This window comes from Mus caroli, unplaced genomic scaffold (assembly GCF_978045245.1).
Source record: "Mus caroli unplaced genomic scaffold, Mus_caroli_1 scaffold_16, whole genome shotgun sequence".
Classification (NCBI taxonomy): domain Eukaryota; kingdom Metazoa; phylum Chordata; class Mammalia; order Rodentia; family Muridae; genus Mus; species Mus caroli.
In genome coordinates, this window is record NW_028227271.1 from 65,428,539 (window position 1) to 65,445,663 (window position 17,125).

General features: G+C 40.0%; 1 protein-coding gene across 1 annotated transcript in view; it reads right to left on the reverse strand.

Moving 5' to 3' along the window:
- Nucleotides 1-17,001, reverse strand: part of Dcaf13 (DDB1 and CUL4 associated factor 13) — a 33,886-nt gene extending 16,885 nt beyond the window's left edge. Inside the window, exons 1-6 of the mRNA XM_021183511.2 lie at nt 16,835-17,001; nt 10,941-11,140; nt 10,421-10,528; nt 6,399-6,488; nt 5,215-5,370; nt 1,753-1,830 (exon numbers count right to left, since the gene is read on the reverse strand). Coding sequence (XP_021039170.1) covers nt 1,753-1,830; nt 5,215-5,370; nt 6,399-6,488; nt 10,421-10,528; nt 10,941-11,140; nt 16,835-16,904 — 702 coding nt within the window. The 5' untranslated portion in view covers nt 16,905-17,001. The remainder of the gene's footprint in view (nt 1-1,752; nt 1,831-5,214; nt 5,371-6,398; nt 6,489-10,420; nt 10,529-10,940; nt 11,141-16,834) is intronic.
- Nucleotides 17,002-17,125: the final 124 nt, after the last annotated feature.

Consider the following 17,125-nt stretch of genomic DNA (forward strand, 5'->3'; position numbering starts at 1 on the left):
GTTTCTCAATGCATCGGCACCAGTACTGGGGAGAAGGAAAGAAAACCACATTTCCTGTATAAAGCTCTCTCTCTCTCTCTTGCTCAGGCACTTGCCCACGGACTAATCCTTTCATGATTTCAAAACTTTCTTGCTAAGGAGGAGAATTACTACAAATGTAATGCCTACCAGATTATAATGATAGCGATGACGATGATAATAATAAAGCTGGATGTGGTGGTGAACGCCTTTAATCCCAGCACTGGGAGCAGAGGCAGGCAGATCTCTGTCAGTGTGAGGGCAGCCTGGTCTACACAGTGAGTTCCAGGACAGTCAGAGCTGCATAATGAGATCCTGTCTAAATAACAACATCAAAACCCAAGAAAAGATAGCAGTGGCTACTACTATGTATATGTGACAAACCCAAATTAAGCACTGTCTCACTGTTTAAAACAAACAAATGAATGCAATGCAAATTGGGCTCAGATTATGAGTGCACTGAATGCCAGGCTAGGTCATCTTCTCTACTTTACAGCGAATGTAACTCCCTAAAACCAAAGTGCATGTAGATGTGTGTACTTACCAAAGACTCTTATATAGTAAACTAGAACTTCTTGTCAGCATTCTGCTAAATACTAAAATGCATCCTACCTCACTTCTATAAATATACTGCAAGGTACTAGTTAATATCACTATTTTACAAAAGAAATAGACAGTGACATTCATGTATCACACACGAGTAACTAAATTTATACATTTTAAAAATTAATTTATTTTATTTATAAGAGTACACCGTAGCTGTCTTCAGACACACCAGAAGAGGCCATCAGATCCCATTACAGATGGCTGTGAGCCACCATGTGTTGCTGGGAATTGAACTCAGGACCTCTGATAAAGTCGTCAGTGCTCTTAACTTTTAATTAATAGTGAACACACTAATCTCACTCTTCCTACTTTTACTATTTCTGAATTTATCAACACATTACAAACTGTTTTGTTTTCTCTTATTCTTTTGACAGAGTCTTATGAAGACTCTGGCCTGGAACTCAGTGTGTTTCAAGAATGACCTTGAATTCCTGACTATCCTGCCTTCACCTAGCAAATGTTAGGACTATAGACCTGAACCACTACATCTAGCTGGAAAAAAAAAATTCTTTTATATATAAACCGTGCTAATGGATTCATGGTGCATAAATGATATCTACCCCTCCTCTGCTCTAGCAATACTACAAATGTTTGATATCAACTTTATCCTCTGCTTAAAATGGTAGTCCATTCAATATGCAAACAATAGTTCTCTCTCTTGAAAGTCAGCATAAGGAAGTACTAGCTTTGATATCTAAGTCTTGAAATGACCAGTGAATGAAATGACTACTAAAAAGCCCCTCATCAACAAAATAGTGCTTGTCTAAACAAAGACTCAAACTAGTATCAGCATATAATTAAATTAGTTCATTATGTGAATGAGATCTAAAACTGTTTTGAATAAAATGGTATGCCATGTGATAATCAAGCCCCCTCCCCCAAATACCTTTTACTTTAAAAGTTTCAATTTAGTGTATTAATTAGATGCCTAAAATGTACCAGCATTATGGAAGTCACAAAGAAACAGAGTCTAAAATTGATGGAGAGTTGAATGCTATTACCATCATTCCGTGGTTAGAGAACAGCTCTATGAAGAAGAACAGAACTATGAGATGATTCCATGTTTTTCAGTCATCTGATATACAGAATGCCTTAACTGTATAAAACAAAGACAAGACCGAAACTCACCTTTTTCAAAGGAGTAGCTTGCCGCATATCATACAGTACTATATTCCTATCAGAAGCACAACTTCCCAAGAGGAATGTCTAGAAATAATTCAAACAATTACCAATTAAAAGCCAAGGTTGGAAGCAAATGATATCCATTCAAAGTACAAATTATTTAATTATCTTTAATATCTATGTTAGACCCTCAAGCTGTTACACTCAGTCCCACTTTACCAGGACATAATACATCACCTATAATCTCAGCTAAGTAAAGTATACTCATGGTTCAGTCTCCAGTAATAACAGTGTGTTCTATTTATAGCAGAACACAATTTACTTACCTGCTCTTCAGTCTAAGACTGAGTAACTGCTTTTGACTATTATAAGTAACACTTCAGTAAAAATGTAATTCTTCATTTAAACTCTTTTTTTGAATTGTTTCCTTAACATAAAATTTCAGGAGTAGCACTAGTGAATCAAAAGTGTAAACAATTTTATGACTTTTGACATTTAGGTCTGGTTATCTTTTGAAAGTATACCAGTATGACTGTAATGATACTAGTTTGAGGATGTAGCTCTTGTTATAACTGGATGAAATCAGGCGGTTGTTTAAATGCTCTATATGACAATATTTCTTAAACACTCAATTCCCTTACAGGCGTGTCTACCATATGGGTTCCAGGAATCAAACTCGGGCTTGAGGCTGATGGCATGTAGGCAAGTGTGCTTACCTACTGAGTCGTCTCTCCATCTCCTAAGCCCCTCATTTTATAATTATAAAGCCCTTTTAGGATTCATTTATCTTATGTGAACAACTGTTTTTTCAGCATGTATGACGCCTGTGTGCTGCTGGACTCAGAAGAGGGTGCTGGATCCCTTGGAACAGAAATTACAGACGGCTGGGAGTCAGCATGTGGGAGCTGGGCACCAAAGCCAGGTCTTCTACAAGAACACCAAGTACTCCTGACCACTGCGTCATCTCTTCAGTCCCCTACCCATCCCCTTGTTTTCTGAGACAGCCTCTCACTGACCCTGCAGCTCATCATTTTAGCTAAAAGGCTAACTGGTGAATCCCTGTAACCACCCCTAATGTAGGTTACAGGCATACCACCATGCTTAGCGTTTACATAGGTGCCGGGATCCAAAATCAGTCCATATGCTTATACAGCACTTTTACCCACTAACCGCTTCTCCAACTCGGGATCCCCTCTGTAACACTATTTTTCCTTATTCACAGATCCAGGTACCATAATTCTTGGCTTCTGCCTAATGTTACTTCCTATTGCAAACAAAGCAGCAAGAGTTATTTACTAAATAGCTGTAGGACCAGCTAACTCCTTCTGTGTGCCACAGATTAAAAAATATATCATAAACTAATGTTTATAATCTGGGCTCCCTTCTCAAAATCCTGTCTCAAAAAGGAGAAAAAAAAAAAAAAAAAAAAAAGCTTCAAAGACCACCTTTAGTTGCCCCTTAACCTCTTAACCCTTACTGGCTTTTCCTAATGTTACCTTTGGTAAGACCAGGGTCAATTTCTAAAACAAAGACTTTGATCTGAACATAGCAAAAAGTTCCATATAGACTGAATGTAAACTTTCACACTGCAGAATATGTCAATCCTCAGGACGCACTTCTGGCTTTACCAGAATGTTAGGCCTTAATATTTTAACAGAAAATTAATTATTGATGGATAGAGGAAATAACTATACTCTATTTGTTCACAGCAATCTGCCCTGCCCTTTCCATTAGCTTTAATACAGGGTAAGAGACATGTGCTTTTATCACTAAGTCAATTCATAAGATTAAAAAAAAAAAAAAGCCAGTAGACAAATAGAGCTATTAAACGGCAAGTCTGAAAAATACAGTCGAAAGGCCATAACCAGTAATTATGATTTTAAAATTAGTCATCAGCTCTTCTAACACGTTCATCAAAATAGGAAAGTAAGTATCTATCTGTCCCTTCAAAAGGTAAAAATCACTATCTGTCTGGTTTACTGTCACTTTGGTAATGACAAATGGCCATCTTGTACTTAAGCAACCCTTGTTTTGAATGTTCATATATATCATCACAATTTATGCTCATAATAAGCCTATAAAGTACAATCAGAGATATAATCACTTATCTTAAAATAAATAAATACAGAGACTTATGACTTGGATGAGGTAGGTGGTAAGGCAGACTTTAACATTACTTGTATCTATGGCCTGTTCTTATCTCGTGTCTGTGGCCATGCTCTGTAAAGCTGGCTTACCTCTCAAGGCCAGACCTTACTTCCACAGCCAAAGTGAACACAGGGAAGTGAGAGGGAGGCTGCATCCAGGAACACATAGCTCAGACAGAAGTCCTAGACTAGGGATCAACAAACTTTTTCCATAACAAGCCAGAAAGAAAGTATTTTAGGTTTAATGGGCCATGTGATTCCCAGAGCAATTATTCAATTTTTCCACTGTGGTATAAAAGCAGCTGCAGACAGTACAGGAAGAGGGTCTGTTTGTGTTCTAGAAAGGCTTTATAACATGCAGGGGAATATACTGGCAGTCCCTTCTCTAGACCTGTATGAAACCTCATGCAGAAATGTAAACACAGGCACATGCTAGGGCAGGGCTTGGCGACACTTCAAGACCAAGTTCACACTGTACCACAGCACATCATGTCCCAATAGCATCACATGAATACTCAGTATACTCTGCTACTCTGGCTTAACTCTTCATCCCTCTCTTACCATGTTGGGTCTCTGAGTATGAAATTTGCATTTCAGGATTTTTTCTTATAGAAATTAACATGGTAACTTCCTATTAACACTGAGGCAAAAGAAAAGGCATCTTGACTGAGTCTTCTGGACAATGAGGATCATTTATTGTTATGTATTCAGAAAAAGATCAGAGAAAGATCCTGAGCCCAAGGACACATTAGCCTCCTGTTCAGCCCCTCTTAAGTTCACATGCAAATGTAGCACGCAATAGCAGACTTCCAGGTCTGCACTTAGACTAGGAAGAAACTCAGATTGTAAAGCAAAAGAAGAAAACCTAATAACTCTAATTATCATGCAGCCCACAAGTAGTCATGCATATTATTACAAACATGGGTACCCATGTGACTTCCAAACATGGACCAGCATGCCTAATGCTCCCTCTCATTGGCTCAAGAAAAAGGAACATCTTCCTCAGAGCACAAGAGTACAACCTGATGGAATAGGAGCATGGAAAGCACAGAAAAGAAAAGCGAATGTGAGGCTTAGGCAAAGAGATCCCATGTTCAAGACCAGTCTGTGCAATGCAAGGTCTGTCTCAAAAACAAAACAGAAAGAGAGACAAGAACTCATTTGGAGTCTACTCCGAGGAGCAGCTGAAATTTCACAAAACACAGACATAGCCTGGAAACTTTACTAAATGCTAGAAAGTCAATGTAGAAAATGTTTCCTAAACAGAGATAAAATTTCATGTCGAACAATAAGCAGAACATATTATTAAAAAGAACATTACCTCGACAGGGTTAAATTTAACACTACTTATGCTGTCAAATCCCCAGGTCATTGAGCACACAGGGCTGGTTCTTTGTTCATCCCAAATGTCGACTTGCTGCCCACAAGTGGCAAAGACTGGGTCTTTCCAGTGGTGATCAATGCCAGTATATACTGTCTGTAAAAGCAAAGGGTGGCACACGGGTTCATTACTACTTTAAATCGGGCATATTGAAAACAATTTTTTAAAAAAGAAATTCTTGGTAGAAAGAAACTTCTTTCCTCTTCTCCCACCACATTTTGCTACAAATTGTGCAACTGAGTTGCCTACATTTGAAAGTCACAGGGTTGGCAACTAACCATGGTATCTCCCCTGAGGGTAAGTCTAAAGAAATTCTTTGAAGCCCTTCCTTAAAGGGCAAAAGTATCATAAAATGCTAAGGCATATTATAAAAATGAAACCAAGTTTGCTGTGAAATTCCTAATCTGTTACCACCTGGACATTTTTCCATCTTGTACACATATCCTACTTCCATCTCCCTTTAAGAATATTGAGAATTTGTTGAAACCTGAAACATCACCTACATATACACTAGTGTAATAATGAAATAAATGGTGGCTTTCAAATGCACATATCTAAAAATTAAACCTAACTTCAGAATTTTGTCTGCTTGATTTAAGAATATGAGCTTTCATTATGTAAGACATGTAAGCCAAATATTCCAAATCACTCTTAGGCTGTAACTGAACCCCATCTGACTTGGAGAACAATTTGTTAGAAGTGTAAGACTATAGAAGAAGCACACACCACTCCATGTTTCTCTGAGAAAATCTGAGTATAAGATCTATGATGATATAAACTAGAGAGAAACTAAGCCATTATTTTCCAAACATTTATCTTACAGTTTCTTCTGTGGCCTTCCTTTAAGAACTATTTCATTGCAACCCCTATATGACCTGTAAGGCCTAATACAGCCAGTGTTTATTAGCTACAGAGAAATCAGACCCTATTACAAAGAACACACTCTACTACAAAGAGTTGTTCATATTTTTTAGCTTCAAAGAACTTTAATTATATAAAATGTTACTTTTAAACCTTCTTTTAGTGGCCAATTATTCAAATAAACTCTCACAGCTGGAATTATTAAAGAAAAAAAAAAGATAAAGAATTTTAATAGACCAAGCATCGTTCAATGTGTTTTGTACCTTTCCTAACACTGTGTACAACGGCTCCTCCTCCTCTCCATAGCCTGGTCCATCCATTTTCCACTGCTTCACAGTTTTGTCATCTCCAACCTAGGCACAGGTATTTTATGATGATTCTAATGACCAATAATTGTAAACACAAATATCAAATTGCCAAGTATCTCATTTCAAATAGTAACATATATCATTCTTTCATTTTCACATTTATTGATGCATTTATTTCCTACTTTAGCATAACAAAAATTTGTAACAAATATATAAAGCACAAAAAACCCACAGCAAAACAAACAAAACTCCCCAGTATGAGTAAAGCAAAAGGATAAGAACAGATCAAAGTTAGGCCACATAAGAATAGTATTTCAGCCGGGCAGTGGTGGCGCACGCCTTTAATCCCAGCACTTGGGAGGCAGAGGCAGGTGGATTTCTGAGTTCGAGGCCAGCCTGGACTACAGAGTGAGTTCCAGGACAGCCAGGACTGCACAGAGAAACCCTGTCTCAAAAAAACCAAAAAAAAAAAAAAAAAAAAAAAAAATAGTATTTCAAATCAGAACAAAAACCATATTATTATAATATGGGTATTGGAATATAAGATTAATCATTTGGAAAGGTCTGACCCTGGTTTGGTGGCACACACCTATAATTCCAGCATTCAAGAGGTTAAGGCAAGAGGATGGTGAGTTTAAGGCCAGTATAGGCTACATAGTGAGCTGGAGGATGACTCACTATCCTATCTCTCAAGAAACAAAACACAAAAGCCAAACCAAACACTGAGGAGCAGTGGGATGGGTTGGAGAGAGAACTCCGAGGTTAGGTTAAGAACACTTGGTGCTCTTGCAGAGGTCTGGGGCTGGGTTTCCTTATCAGACAGCTCACAGATGCCGCTAACGCTAATGCTTTCTTCCCATCTCACCTGCAGGCATGTGCTCCATGAACATATGCTCATAAAAGAATTTTGATATTAAATCTTTTACCAATGTGGTGGTACACGCTTTTTAATCCTAGCTGTAAGGAGGCAGAGGCAGGTGGATCTCTGAGTTTAAGGCCAGTCAGGTCTACATAGTGAGTTTCAGACAAGCCAAGGCTATATAGTAAGACCTTGTCTCAAAACAAAACACAAAAGCAGGGGCTGGGGAGCCTGCTCAGCAATTAAAGCATTTCCCCTGCAAGCAATAAGAGCAATCCCTAGAACCAATGTAAATGCTGTGTAGGCATGGCAGCTGGCTAGTAATTTCAGCCTTAGAACTCAGAATCAGGGGATCCTGAAAGCAAGACTGCTAGGAGGACTAGCCCTCCAGTCAGAGATATGAGGAGACTGATACTGAGGCCTCCAAACACATGATAATTCATATGAATACATATACATGCACAAGTCACATACATATAAAGATGAACAAAGAAAGTTGAGCCAATGCCATACAATATAATACACAATAAATCTCAGATCATTTAAAATGCAAAAAGGAAAAGATGAAAATACTCATGAGAAGGCACTGTTGTGTAATCGTAAAGTAGACAGGGCCCTTCTCTGCTGTCACCCAGCACTCACTGAGCAGCTTTCAAACTCAACTACAGACCTCTGGAGAAGCCCTCCTACAAGGTCATCTTCTTCTCACCGTGCTAGAGTCAGAGATACGGAAACATAATGATGATTACTGTGTTACCTCAGCCCAAATCAAAGTGAGTGAAAAAACTGTGGACTTGGCTATTTAGCAGCCATGTCTGAGACAGGGGAAGTAAGAACTCAGCCTATGATGTGCAATATAATGTGGCTTGTGGTTAACAACACAACCAACCATGGAACCAGAAGTACTCTGGACTTTGCAGTACTCACACTCGGGTACCTAAGGAACTCTTTGGGAAGGAGACTCAAGGCCAAACTTTTCAGATCCATTAACTGAAGATTATTTCATACAATAGTTTTAATTCTTTGTATATGAAACAGTTCCATGGCCTTCCGCTTCCGGCATCATGCTGATGGCTCAAAGGCCTGTTCTAGATTTCAGATTTATTAGTGATGCTCAAACTGCACCATATTCCAGGCTTTAGTTTAAAATGTACATTTCTATTAATGCGTCACACACATTTACTTCTTCTGCCTATCTCAAAGTGTACATTCTCAGAACGTCTTCTTAGCCTCTTCCCCTGTAGCTTCCAATATAGGAGTAAAGTGTTTGACCTTTTATAGTCCATATAAAAGTGAGCTGCTGTAGTGTTTCTTTTTGTTGCTGGCTTATATCATACAGCATAGCATCCATCTACACTGCTGCAAAAGACAGGATTTCCCCTTTTTCTAATGGTTGAATATATCAATACACCAAAAATTTCTACATCTATTCATATGTTGATGGATACTTAAGAAGGCTTTATTCATTTTGAATGCTTTAAAATATAACCACATACCCCCCAAAATTTTTCAGTAGGGTTGAGAATGAAGTTTAATGATAGAGTCTTGTCTACTATGCAGTCTGTTTGATCCCCAGCTCCATAAAAAAGGGCAAAAACATATTGTAAATATTCTGGCTAGGATATTATTGTAACAATTCAAATATCCAGAGAATGCCAACTGGAGGAACAGAAGCCTTCGCTGGCAGCAGCTCCAGCTTGCCACCCAATGCCTTTTACCATATGTGGCATACTCACTGTGTCACACAGTTCTAACTGCTCTGGGGCTACTGTGCTTTCCTTGTTAAGGGGAGACATGCAGTGCCACACCCGTGACATCATTTATTTTTATATTTTCCTCATACTGATGTCATACTATAATCTCAATCATCAATTCCATAGTGATGATGCCAGGGAAAGTTCTGACTTTTCTTCTATGTCCCAGAACTTCACCTATAAAGGACAGTCAGCTTCACAGAAATAACTTGTAGTGAGCCCAGTTCATCACACCAGACCCTTCCTCTCCTCTAACCATGCTGGTAACTGCTGGCTTCTCCTTTCCATGGCAGGAATGACTGTCACCCAGGGTACCTCTCAGTCATCTGACAGGCTCATCATTATCCAACCCGACCACTATTTTTTATAGGTTTTATTTACCAGGTATCCCCCAATTATTGTCTGTGCAAACAATGAACATCGCCTACAAGCTGAGCATTTATTGCTTTCAGAGCAATCATCTCAAAGCACTGCAGGGACAGCAGGGAATCTGTTGTTCATCTGTTATAAAACCATCAGTGAACTTGAACTAGCATAGATACATCAATGTTCACAGCAGCATTACTCATAATAGCTAAAGGGTAGAAATAAACTAAAAGTTCATTGATAAATGAATGGGTTAAGAAATGTGGTATAAATACATCAATGTTAATATTATGTAACTTCAAAAAAATAACTTTTCTAACATATGCTACCTCACAGATAACCTTGACTTCATCATGCTAATTGAATAAGGCCTAAGCAACTGCACATACAAAAATCATATGATTCTACTTTTGTGGAGCACCTAGGATAACCAAATTCTGAGAAACAAAAGTAGAAGAGCTGCTAGGGTATGGGCTACAAGGAGAGTACGGGAGCTACTGCTAATGAATACGCAAGGTACACTCTGAAAGTGGATAAGGGTGACGGTGATGGTAGCACAATGATATAAGCATACCAAATGTCACTAAACTGTACACTCAAAATTGGTTAAGATGGCAAATACACTAGGTATTTATTCTTCCCTGTGCACATACTTTCCAGTAAGTCCTTGCTGACAAAGTACGAATTATTCATCTTAGCACTAAACATTTGCCACAGAAAGTCAATCATTGCGTGAATTCCCACTAATCATACCTCTCGATGCTTAGGATATTAGTTCAATGGCGTTAAGTACTTACTTATAAAAAGGCAAAAAAGAGTAAGTCTGAGTAAGGCTGGATTACTTAAAAGAAAACTAGGACTTTCCCAGGTTGAATGAACTGTCTAAAATACACTCCAAAGGTCCTTGGAACAAATAAATGAACTTGAAAATAATTTATGCAATTAGATCTTTCCTGTGAAGTTGAAGAAGGGCCTGAATGAGTTCATAGTACACTTACAGTAAAAAAAGAAGTGCCACAGAAGCGAGTGCACATTCCCCGCACAAAACCTTCGTGTGCTTGTATTGTTCGGATACATTTTTGTTTAGTCAGATTCCAAATTTTAACCTATGATAAAACAGAAAATTCAGAGAACTCTAAATGTAAAATATTTTAGAAATTCCACATTGAAAAGGCTATAAGTCACTTTATACCAAGCACTAAAACCAAAATCCTTTGGATTATAATAATGTACTGCATATGGACAAATGTATCAACAATAAAAAATTCAACCTGTCAAATATTCTGCTGATTCTACCAGATTAGGAAATTAAGTGTTTGCTTATCAATAACTGTGAAAAATTCAAATACACTGTTAAATTGAACCTTACACCACTGAACTGACACCATTTTTAAGATTAGATGGAAAACTAAATGAGTTTAAGAATTAAACTGAAGTCAAACTGAGAGTAGTCAAAAGGAAAGAGGTTTGTAATAGAGTGTGCTAGTTTAAAACAACAAGATTTCAAGTGACACTTGCCTCTCCATCACATGCCCCAGAAAGGACAGTAGCCAGGCTCTTTGGATGCTTTGCCAGGCAGTTGACTCCATCACGGTGACCATCCAGGGACGCGAGGAATGGCTTTGCAAACACTCGCTCCAACTTGGTAGCATTTAAAGCTCTCACATATTCCCGTGGGACTTCAAAAGGATGTAAAGTAGGGTCATAGTTTCTCGGAACTGAAATAAGAACAATCTCTCTGAATGAAATATTCACATTTACTATTTCCTGTGGAAAGCCCCCGCTAATCATCTAATCTGTTACTCAATAAGCCTTTAATTAGGAATATTATCTTTTGCCAAGCACTATGAAAGATAGAAAAGTACACTAGTCACTTACAAACCTTATCAAAACTATGGGAAAATCATGAAATATATAGTCCTGTACAAGTAGATTCTATATACATGCACACACATAGTTTTCCTTCTACATGTCCTACCAAATTCAACTGGGCATGTGACCTTTCACATGGGTCGGGGTTCCAACACAGCTTTCAGTTGCACTCCTATGCCCAGCACAGTATCTGGAACACAATTAAGAACTATGATGAACTTCTGTTTCACTGAACGCCATGCTGCTTGTGCTAGATGCTCATGGTGCTAGCCCTGCACTGACAGACACACAACACTGATGTTAACTATAGAACATAACTTTACATTTGCTCCTTTACTTGAAAAGCATTGACAGAGAATTCACTGACTTCCACACACGATTCCAGAGGCTTTAACTCACATTCTCTCCAAAGCACCTCACAGGTTACATCTATTCCTATCTTCCACTTTATAGTTGTGAAACTGAGTTACAGAGGGGACAAGTAACCTGCCTCTGAGTCATGTTCTTTCTTAACTAGTCTGCCAAACAAGTTCTCTTACTCTAAGCCCACGTATAAGCAAATTCAATGTGTAACAGTACATACACTTTCCCTTCTTGGGAAAGTCTTGGCTTTCTGACTCCATATCCAACATGCAATAAAGCTCAAACCGTGGCCATGTCTGAATTCCATGCTCCAGCCTCCAATCCCAAAGCTCAAACACACAGCCTCACTGAAACCAACAGTAACTCTCCCCTTTCCTCCAGGGTATCTGCTAACTTAGTGTTAGCCCTTGGTACTTTACACCTGGCCTACTGCTACTGTTTCACCCTACTTGATTTGGCAGCAGTTTAAACTGTTATCAGATTAACCAAGCTCATGCCATTCCCATTAGCAAAACCTTTTAAAGACTCTCTGCAGTGGTCCTCAGTCTTTAGATTGTATGTCTCATTGTAACATGTTTTTTGTTTATTTGTTGGTTTTTTTTTTGTTTTGTTTTGTTTTTCTGAGACAGGGTTTCTCTGTGTAGCTCTGGCTGTCCTGGAACTCACTCTGTAGACCAGGGGGCCTTGAACTCAGAAATCTGCCTGCCCCTGCCTCCCAAGTGCTGGGATTAAAGGTGTGCGCCACCACCGCCCAGCTCTGTAACACGGTTTTTGAGCTGATGTATTTAGTACAAGCATGTATTAAAGATGCTTGGTTTTCGTCAAAATTTTGTTTCCAATTAAGCCCCCTGAGAGAAAAATTCAACATCTCCAAATGTGTGTCTTAACATCTGGTTTTAGTGGAGAAAGATTCACTGATTTCCGCACAGTGCTATGTTAATGGGATGCTGGCATACAGAAACTGAGCTCTTGCTGGCATGTTTTTCTGTGGTGTACAGGTACTGCAGTCATGGTGACCCTCTCAGTGGTTTAGTTCATATCGTGCTGAACAGAGTGAGAACTGACTACACCTCGCAAAACTAAGCAGATCCAAGGATCGGAAAGCTGTTCACACTGACATCGACAGCTCTTGAGCTGGCAATATTTATTTAGTACATTTACTTTTCGGTCATTCCCATCAGGTTTGCAAAAGCTATTTTTAAAGTGTGTTTAGAAATGTTTGATCTACTGTGATGTCAACAGCTGTTTCTCCAACTGATACTTTAATAATTAAAAGAAGGTAGGTCATGCTGTTTCCAAAAACTTTCTTGTAGACAAACTACATCATCATCAATAAACAACATGTTCAGTACAAGAGTTTTGAACTAGAAAACATTTCCAAGCATGGATTTTCAAAAGAATCTCTGAACAGCACAGTTTTGTTTTAAGCAGTTTCCTCTCACTTATCATTAAAATGACTTGGAAAAGCTGCACTGGTGCTACAAACCTTTAATCCCAGTGCTCTTGAGGCAGAGGCAGGTGCATCTCTAGAAGCTTAAGGCCAGTGGTCCATACAGAAAATTCCAGTCTAGACAGGGGACTCAAGCTCTGAGGGCCAGCAGAAAGAATGGAAACAGGCAACCTAGGGAGGTAAGAGGTGGGAGGACCCTCTGGAATGTACCAGAGACCTGGGAGGTGAGAGACTCTCAGGACTCAAAGGGAGGGACCTTAGATGAAATGCCCTATGATGGAGAGAGGGAACCTGTAGAGTCAACTTCCAGTAGAAAGACAGGGCATCAAGTAGAGGGATGGGGTTGCCATCCCACAGTCAAAAACTCTGACCCAGAATTGTTCCTGTCTAAAAGAACTGCAGGAAGAAAAATGGAGAAAAGCCTGAGGAAAAGGAGGTCCAGTGATAGGCCCAAATTGAGATCCAGCTCAGGGGAGGCCCCAAGGCCTGACACTATTACTGATGCTATGGTGTGCTTACAAACATGGGCCTATCATAACTGCTCTCCAAAAGCCCCAACAAACAGCTGAAAGAGTCACATGCAGATATTTACACCCAACCAATGGACAGAAGTTGGTGACCCCTGTGTTTGAATTAGGGAAAAGCTGGAAGAAGCTGAGGAGGGCAACCCCATAAGAAAACCAGCAATATCAACTAACCTGGACCCCTGAGATCTCTCAGACACTGAGCCACCAACCAGACAGCATACACCAGCGATATGAGGCCCCCAACACATATACAGTAGAGGACTGCTAGGTCTGGACTCAGTCAGAGAAGATGCACCTAACCCTGGAGAGGCTTGGGGTCCCAGGGAGTAGGGAGGTCTGATGGGGTTGGGGTGGAGCAGTGACATCCTCTTGCAGAGGAGGCAGGGTGTGGGATGTTGGAGGGTGGGCTGGGAGGGGGATGAAGTCTGGACTGTAAAAAAAGATTAAAGAATAAAAAAACAAAAACAAACCTATCTCAAAAACAAAAAAAAAAGGGGGGGGGGAAGAACTTGGAATAGATTATATACTTTTATTTTCTTTTAAAAGTTAAAAGAGAAAGCATGTTATTTAATATTCATAACTACAGAAAAGCTTAACAATTTCAGAAACAATTCATAGTTAGGTCATTCTTAGAACTTTGGAACTTTGCCATAATTAAGTCAAGGTACTTCTGCTACAACAAATGTTTTTACAATCTTACCTTTCGTTCTATAAATCATTATACCACACAACAAATGTAAACTGTAATATACTACACTATTCTAAAGGTAGACGCAAGTCCTCCCTGGTCAACACTATTCTTCCCAGGAAACACAACAGACGGCTGAAATGAGGCTGTAAGTTCATTAGATATCACATAAACAGATATTAGAGGACCATGTTTGTCCACTATGTATCCCTGGCTGGCCTGGAACTCACTATGTAGACCAGGCTAGGCTGGAACTCAGAGATCTGTCTGCCTCTGTCTCTGGTGTACTGGGATTAAAGGCTTGAACCACCAAGCTTGGTTCAGTCGGGTTTTTTGTTTGTTTGTTTTTAAAGATAGAAAATACACACTGATGTTCTACCTGTATCCCTGTATTGTAATGTAGCATCTAAACACCTACTTGTAGAGGTACAGAACTAAGTTCAAGCCCCCTTATGGTCTTCTATAATTCAGTTTCGCTGTCTTATCAGCTTCGAGAACTTCCTGGAGCTCAGCTCAAGCACCTTCACTCCCTGTCTCCTAAACCGCCTTGCACTTTCCTCCTATACAGCAGCCTTTCTATCAGGACTTAACTTTCACCCAAATCTACCCAAACCTCACACCCCCTTTAAAATATTCACTTTATCTCCTAAATCATAATCATTGTATCCACTTCCAACTTCCTTCATCTAGTCACACAGAAACAACTAACACTAATGTAGCACCTGCCATACATCATAAGCACTGGATATGACAATTTAAAACTCATATAGAACTACATATATCTGCGTAAGGTGCTCTTACACATTAACTAGAACTATCAAGGATATTTCAACAATAAAGCTTCACCAGTACTTACCCAGCATTTAAATCCTGCAGAAAATTTACAAGGAAATAACACTAAATAAAATATAACAGATGTGTTTCTTGCTTTATATTTTAAAGCACTCCAAAAATTTTATTTTCTGTTTTGCTATTATATTTCTATTATAAAAATAAAAATAGCCGGGCGGTGATGGCACATGCCTTTAATCCCAGCACTAGGGAGGCAGAGGCAGGCAGATTTCTGAGTTCCGAGGCCAGCCTGGTCTACAAAGTGAGTTCCAGGACAGCCAGGGCTATACAGAGAAACCCTGTCTCAAAAAAAAAAACAAAAACAAAACAACAACAAAACCCAATAAATAAATATATATATGTTGAAAAAAGATGTTACTATAAAATAGAGTTGTATCTCCTAGCATAAGATTCTGTGTCCCAGCTGTCACCCATTCATTCATTCATTCATTCAGATACTTGCAAAGTAGCTATTTATGTGAGTTATTGTCTAAACACTGAGCATATAGGAATAGGATTCTTCCCTCTCTTTTCAAGCTGATGGGAAAGCCTGCTAATCAGCATGAATCATGAGATAATGTGCTAAGCACTGACAAATCCAAACAATGTGTACTGAAAACACAGAAGAGGACACTGACGCACAGGATGGAGGGCACTTGTAGGGATAAGTATGTAAAGATATGTACATAAGTATAGCTCCAAAACAAAGCCTGAAATGCACCCACATTGGCAAGGGTAACGTAAGCCACTGTCTTGTTTTACTGCTGTGAGCAGACACCACGACCAAGGCAACTCCTATAAGGACAACATTTAGTTGAGGCTGGCTTACAGGTTCAGAGGTTCAGTCCATTATCATCAAGGTGAGAACATGGTAAAATCCAGGCAGGCATGGTGCAGGAGGAGCTGAGAGTTGTTCTACATCTTCATCTGAAGGCTGCTAGGAGAATACTCACTGCTAGGCAGCTAGAACTAGGGTATTAAAGCTCACACCCACAGTGACACACCTACTCCAACAGGGCCACTCCCTGGGCCAAGCAAGTATAAACCATGGCAGTTCCAGCCAGCAATGCACTGATTGGTGAAAGTGGAAGAAAAAAAAAAGTAATGAGGTTAAAAGATTCAAAATAATTAATGTCAAACTCTTGGGACAAATCTACTTTTCATTTAAGAAATATTACACCAAAAAATAAATGAAATTATTACCATGTAAAACACCTTGGGAGCTGGGGGGGGGGGGCGCATATACCACACGTTAGCAATGCTAGGGGGAGGGGAGAGAACCTCTAGTAACCAAGAGTTACTATCACTCTCAGTTACTCTAAAGATATGATTTCTAAGCCGGGCGTGGTGGCGCACGCAGACAGGGTTTCTCTGTGTAGCCCTGGCTGCCCTGGAACTCACTCTGTAGACCAGGCTGGCCTTGAACTCAGAAATCCGCCTGCCTCTGCCTCCCAAGTGCTGGGATTAAAGGCGTGTATACGTAACTACTTCCCACTAGAGGAATAGAGGTATGTGCCATCTGCACTTCTGATCCTCACCAGCCCCGTGTGGACGCAGTCGCCTAGGCGGAGGGGGAAACCGAGACCAGAGCGCTGGCCTCCCGCCCCTTTTACTGCTCGAAAGCTGGCCAGACCCAAAGAATCCGGGAGGACGCTCCTTCCTCCGTTCCAGTTCCTCTCACCTCTTTGTATGTCCAGCTTGGTTTCGCGGACATAGTTGTCAGGGTTTCGGCTCAGCATTTTCACCTTCATCTTGGCGGCTCTGGGTGTCGGACTCCACGAGCCTTTAAACCGGGCTCGACTTACCGGGGCCGGCACGCAGACACACTACTTCCGCCTTCCGCGGGCTTCTTCCTGTCACGTGGCTCCGCAGAGTAGCAGCCGGATGGCTCAGCTGGACCTCGCAGCGTTCCGTAGTCTCTCCCGCTAGGAGCTGGAGGGGGCGGTCCTTCAGCTGTCGCTCGCGTCGTGTC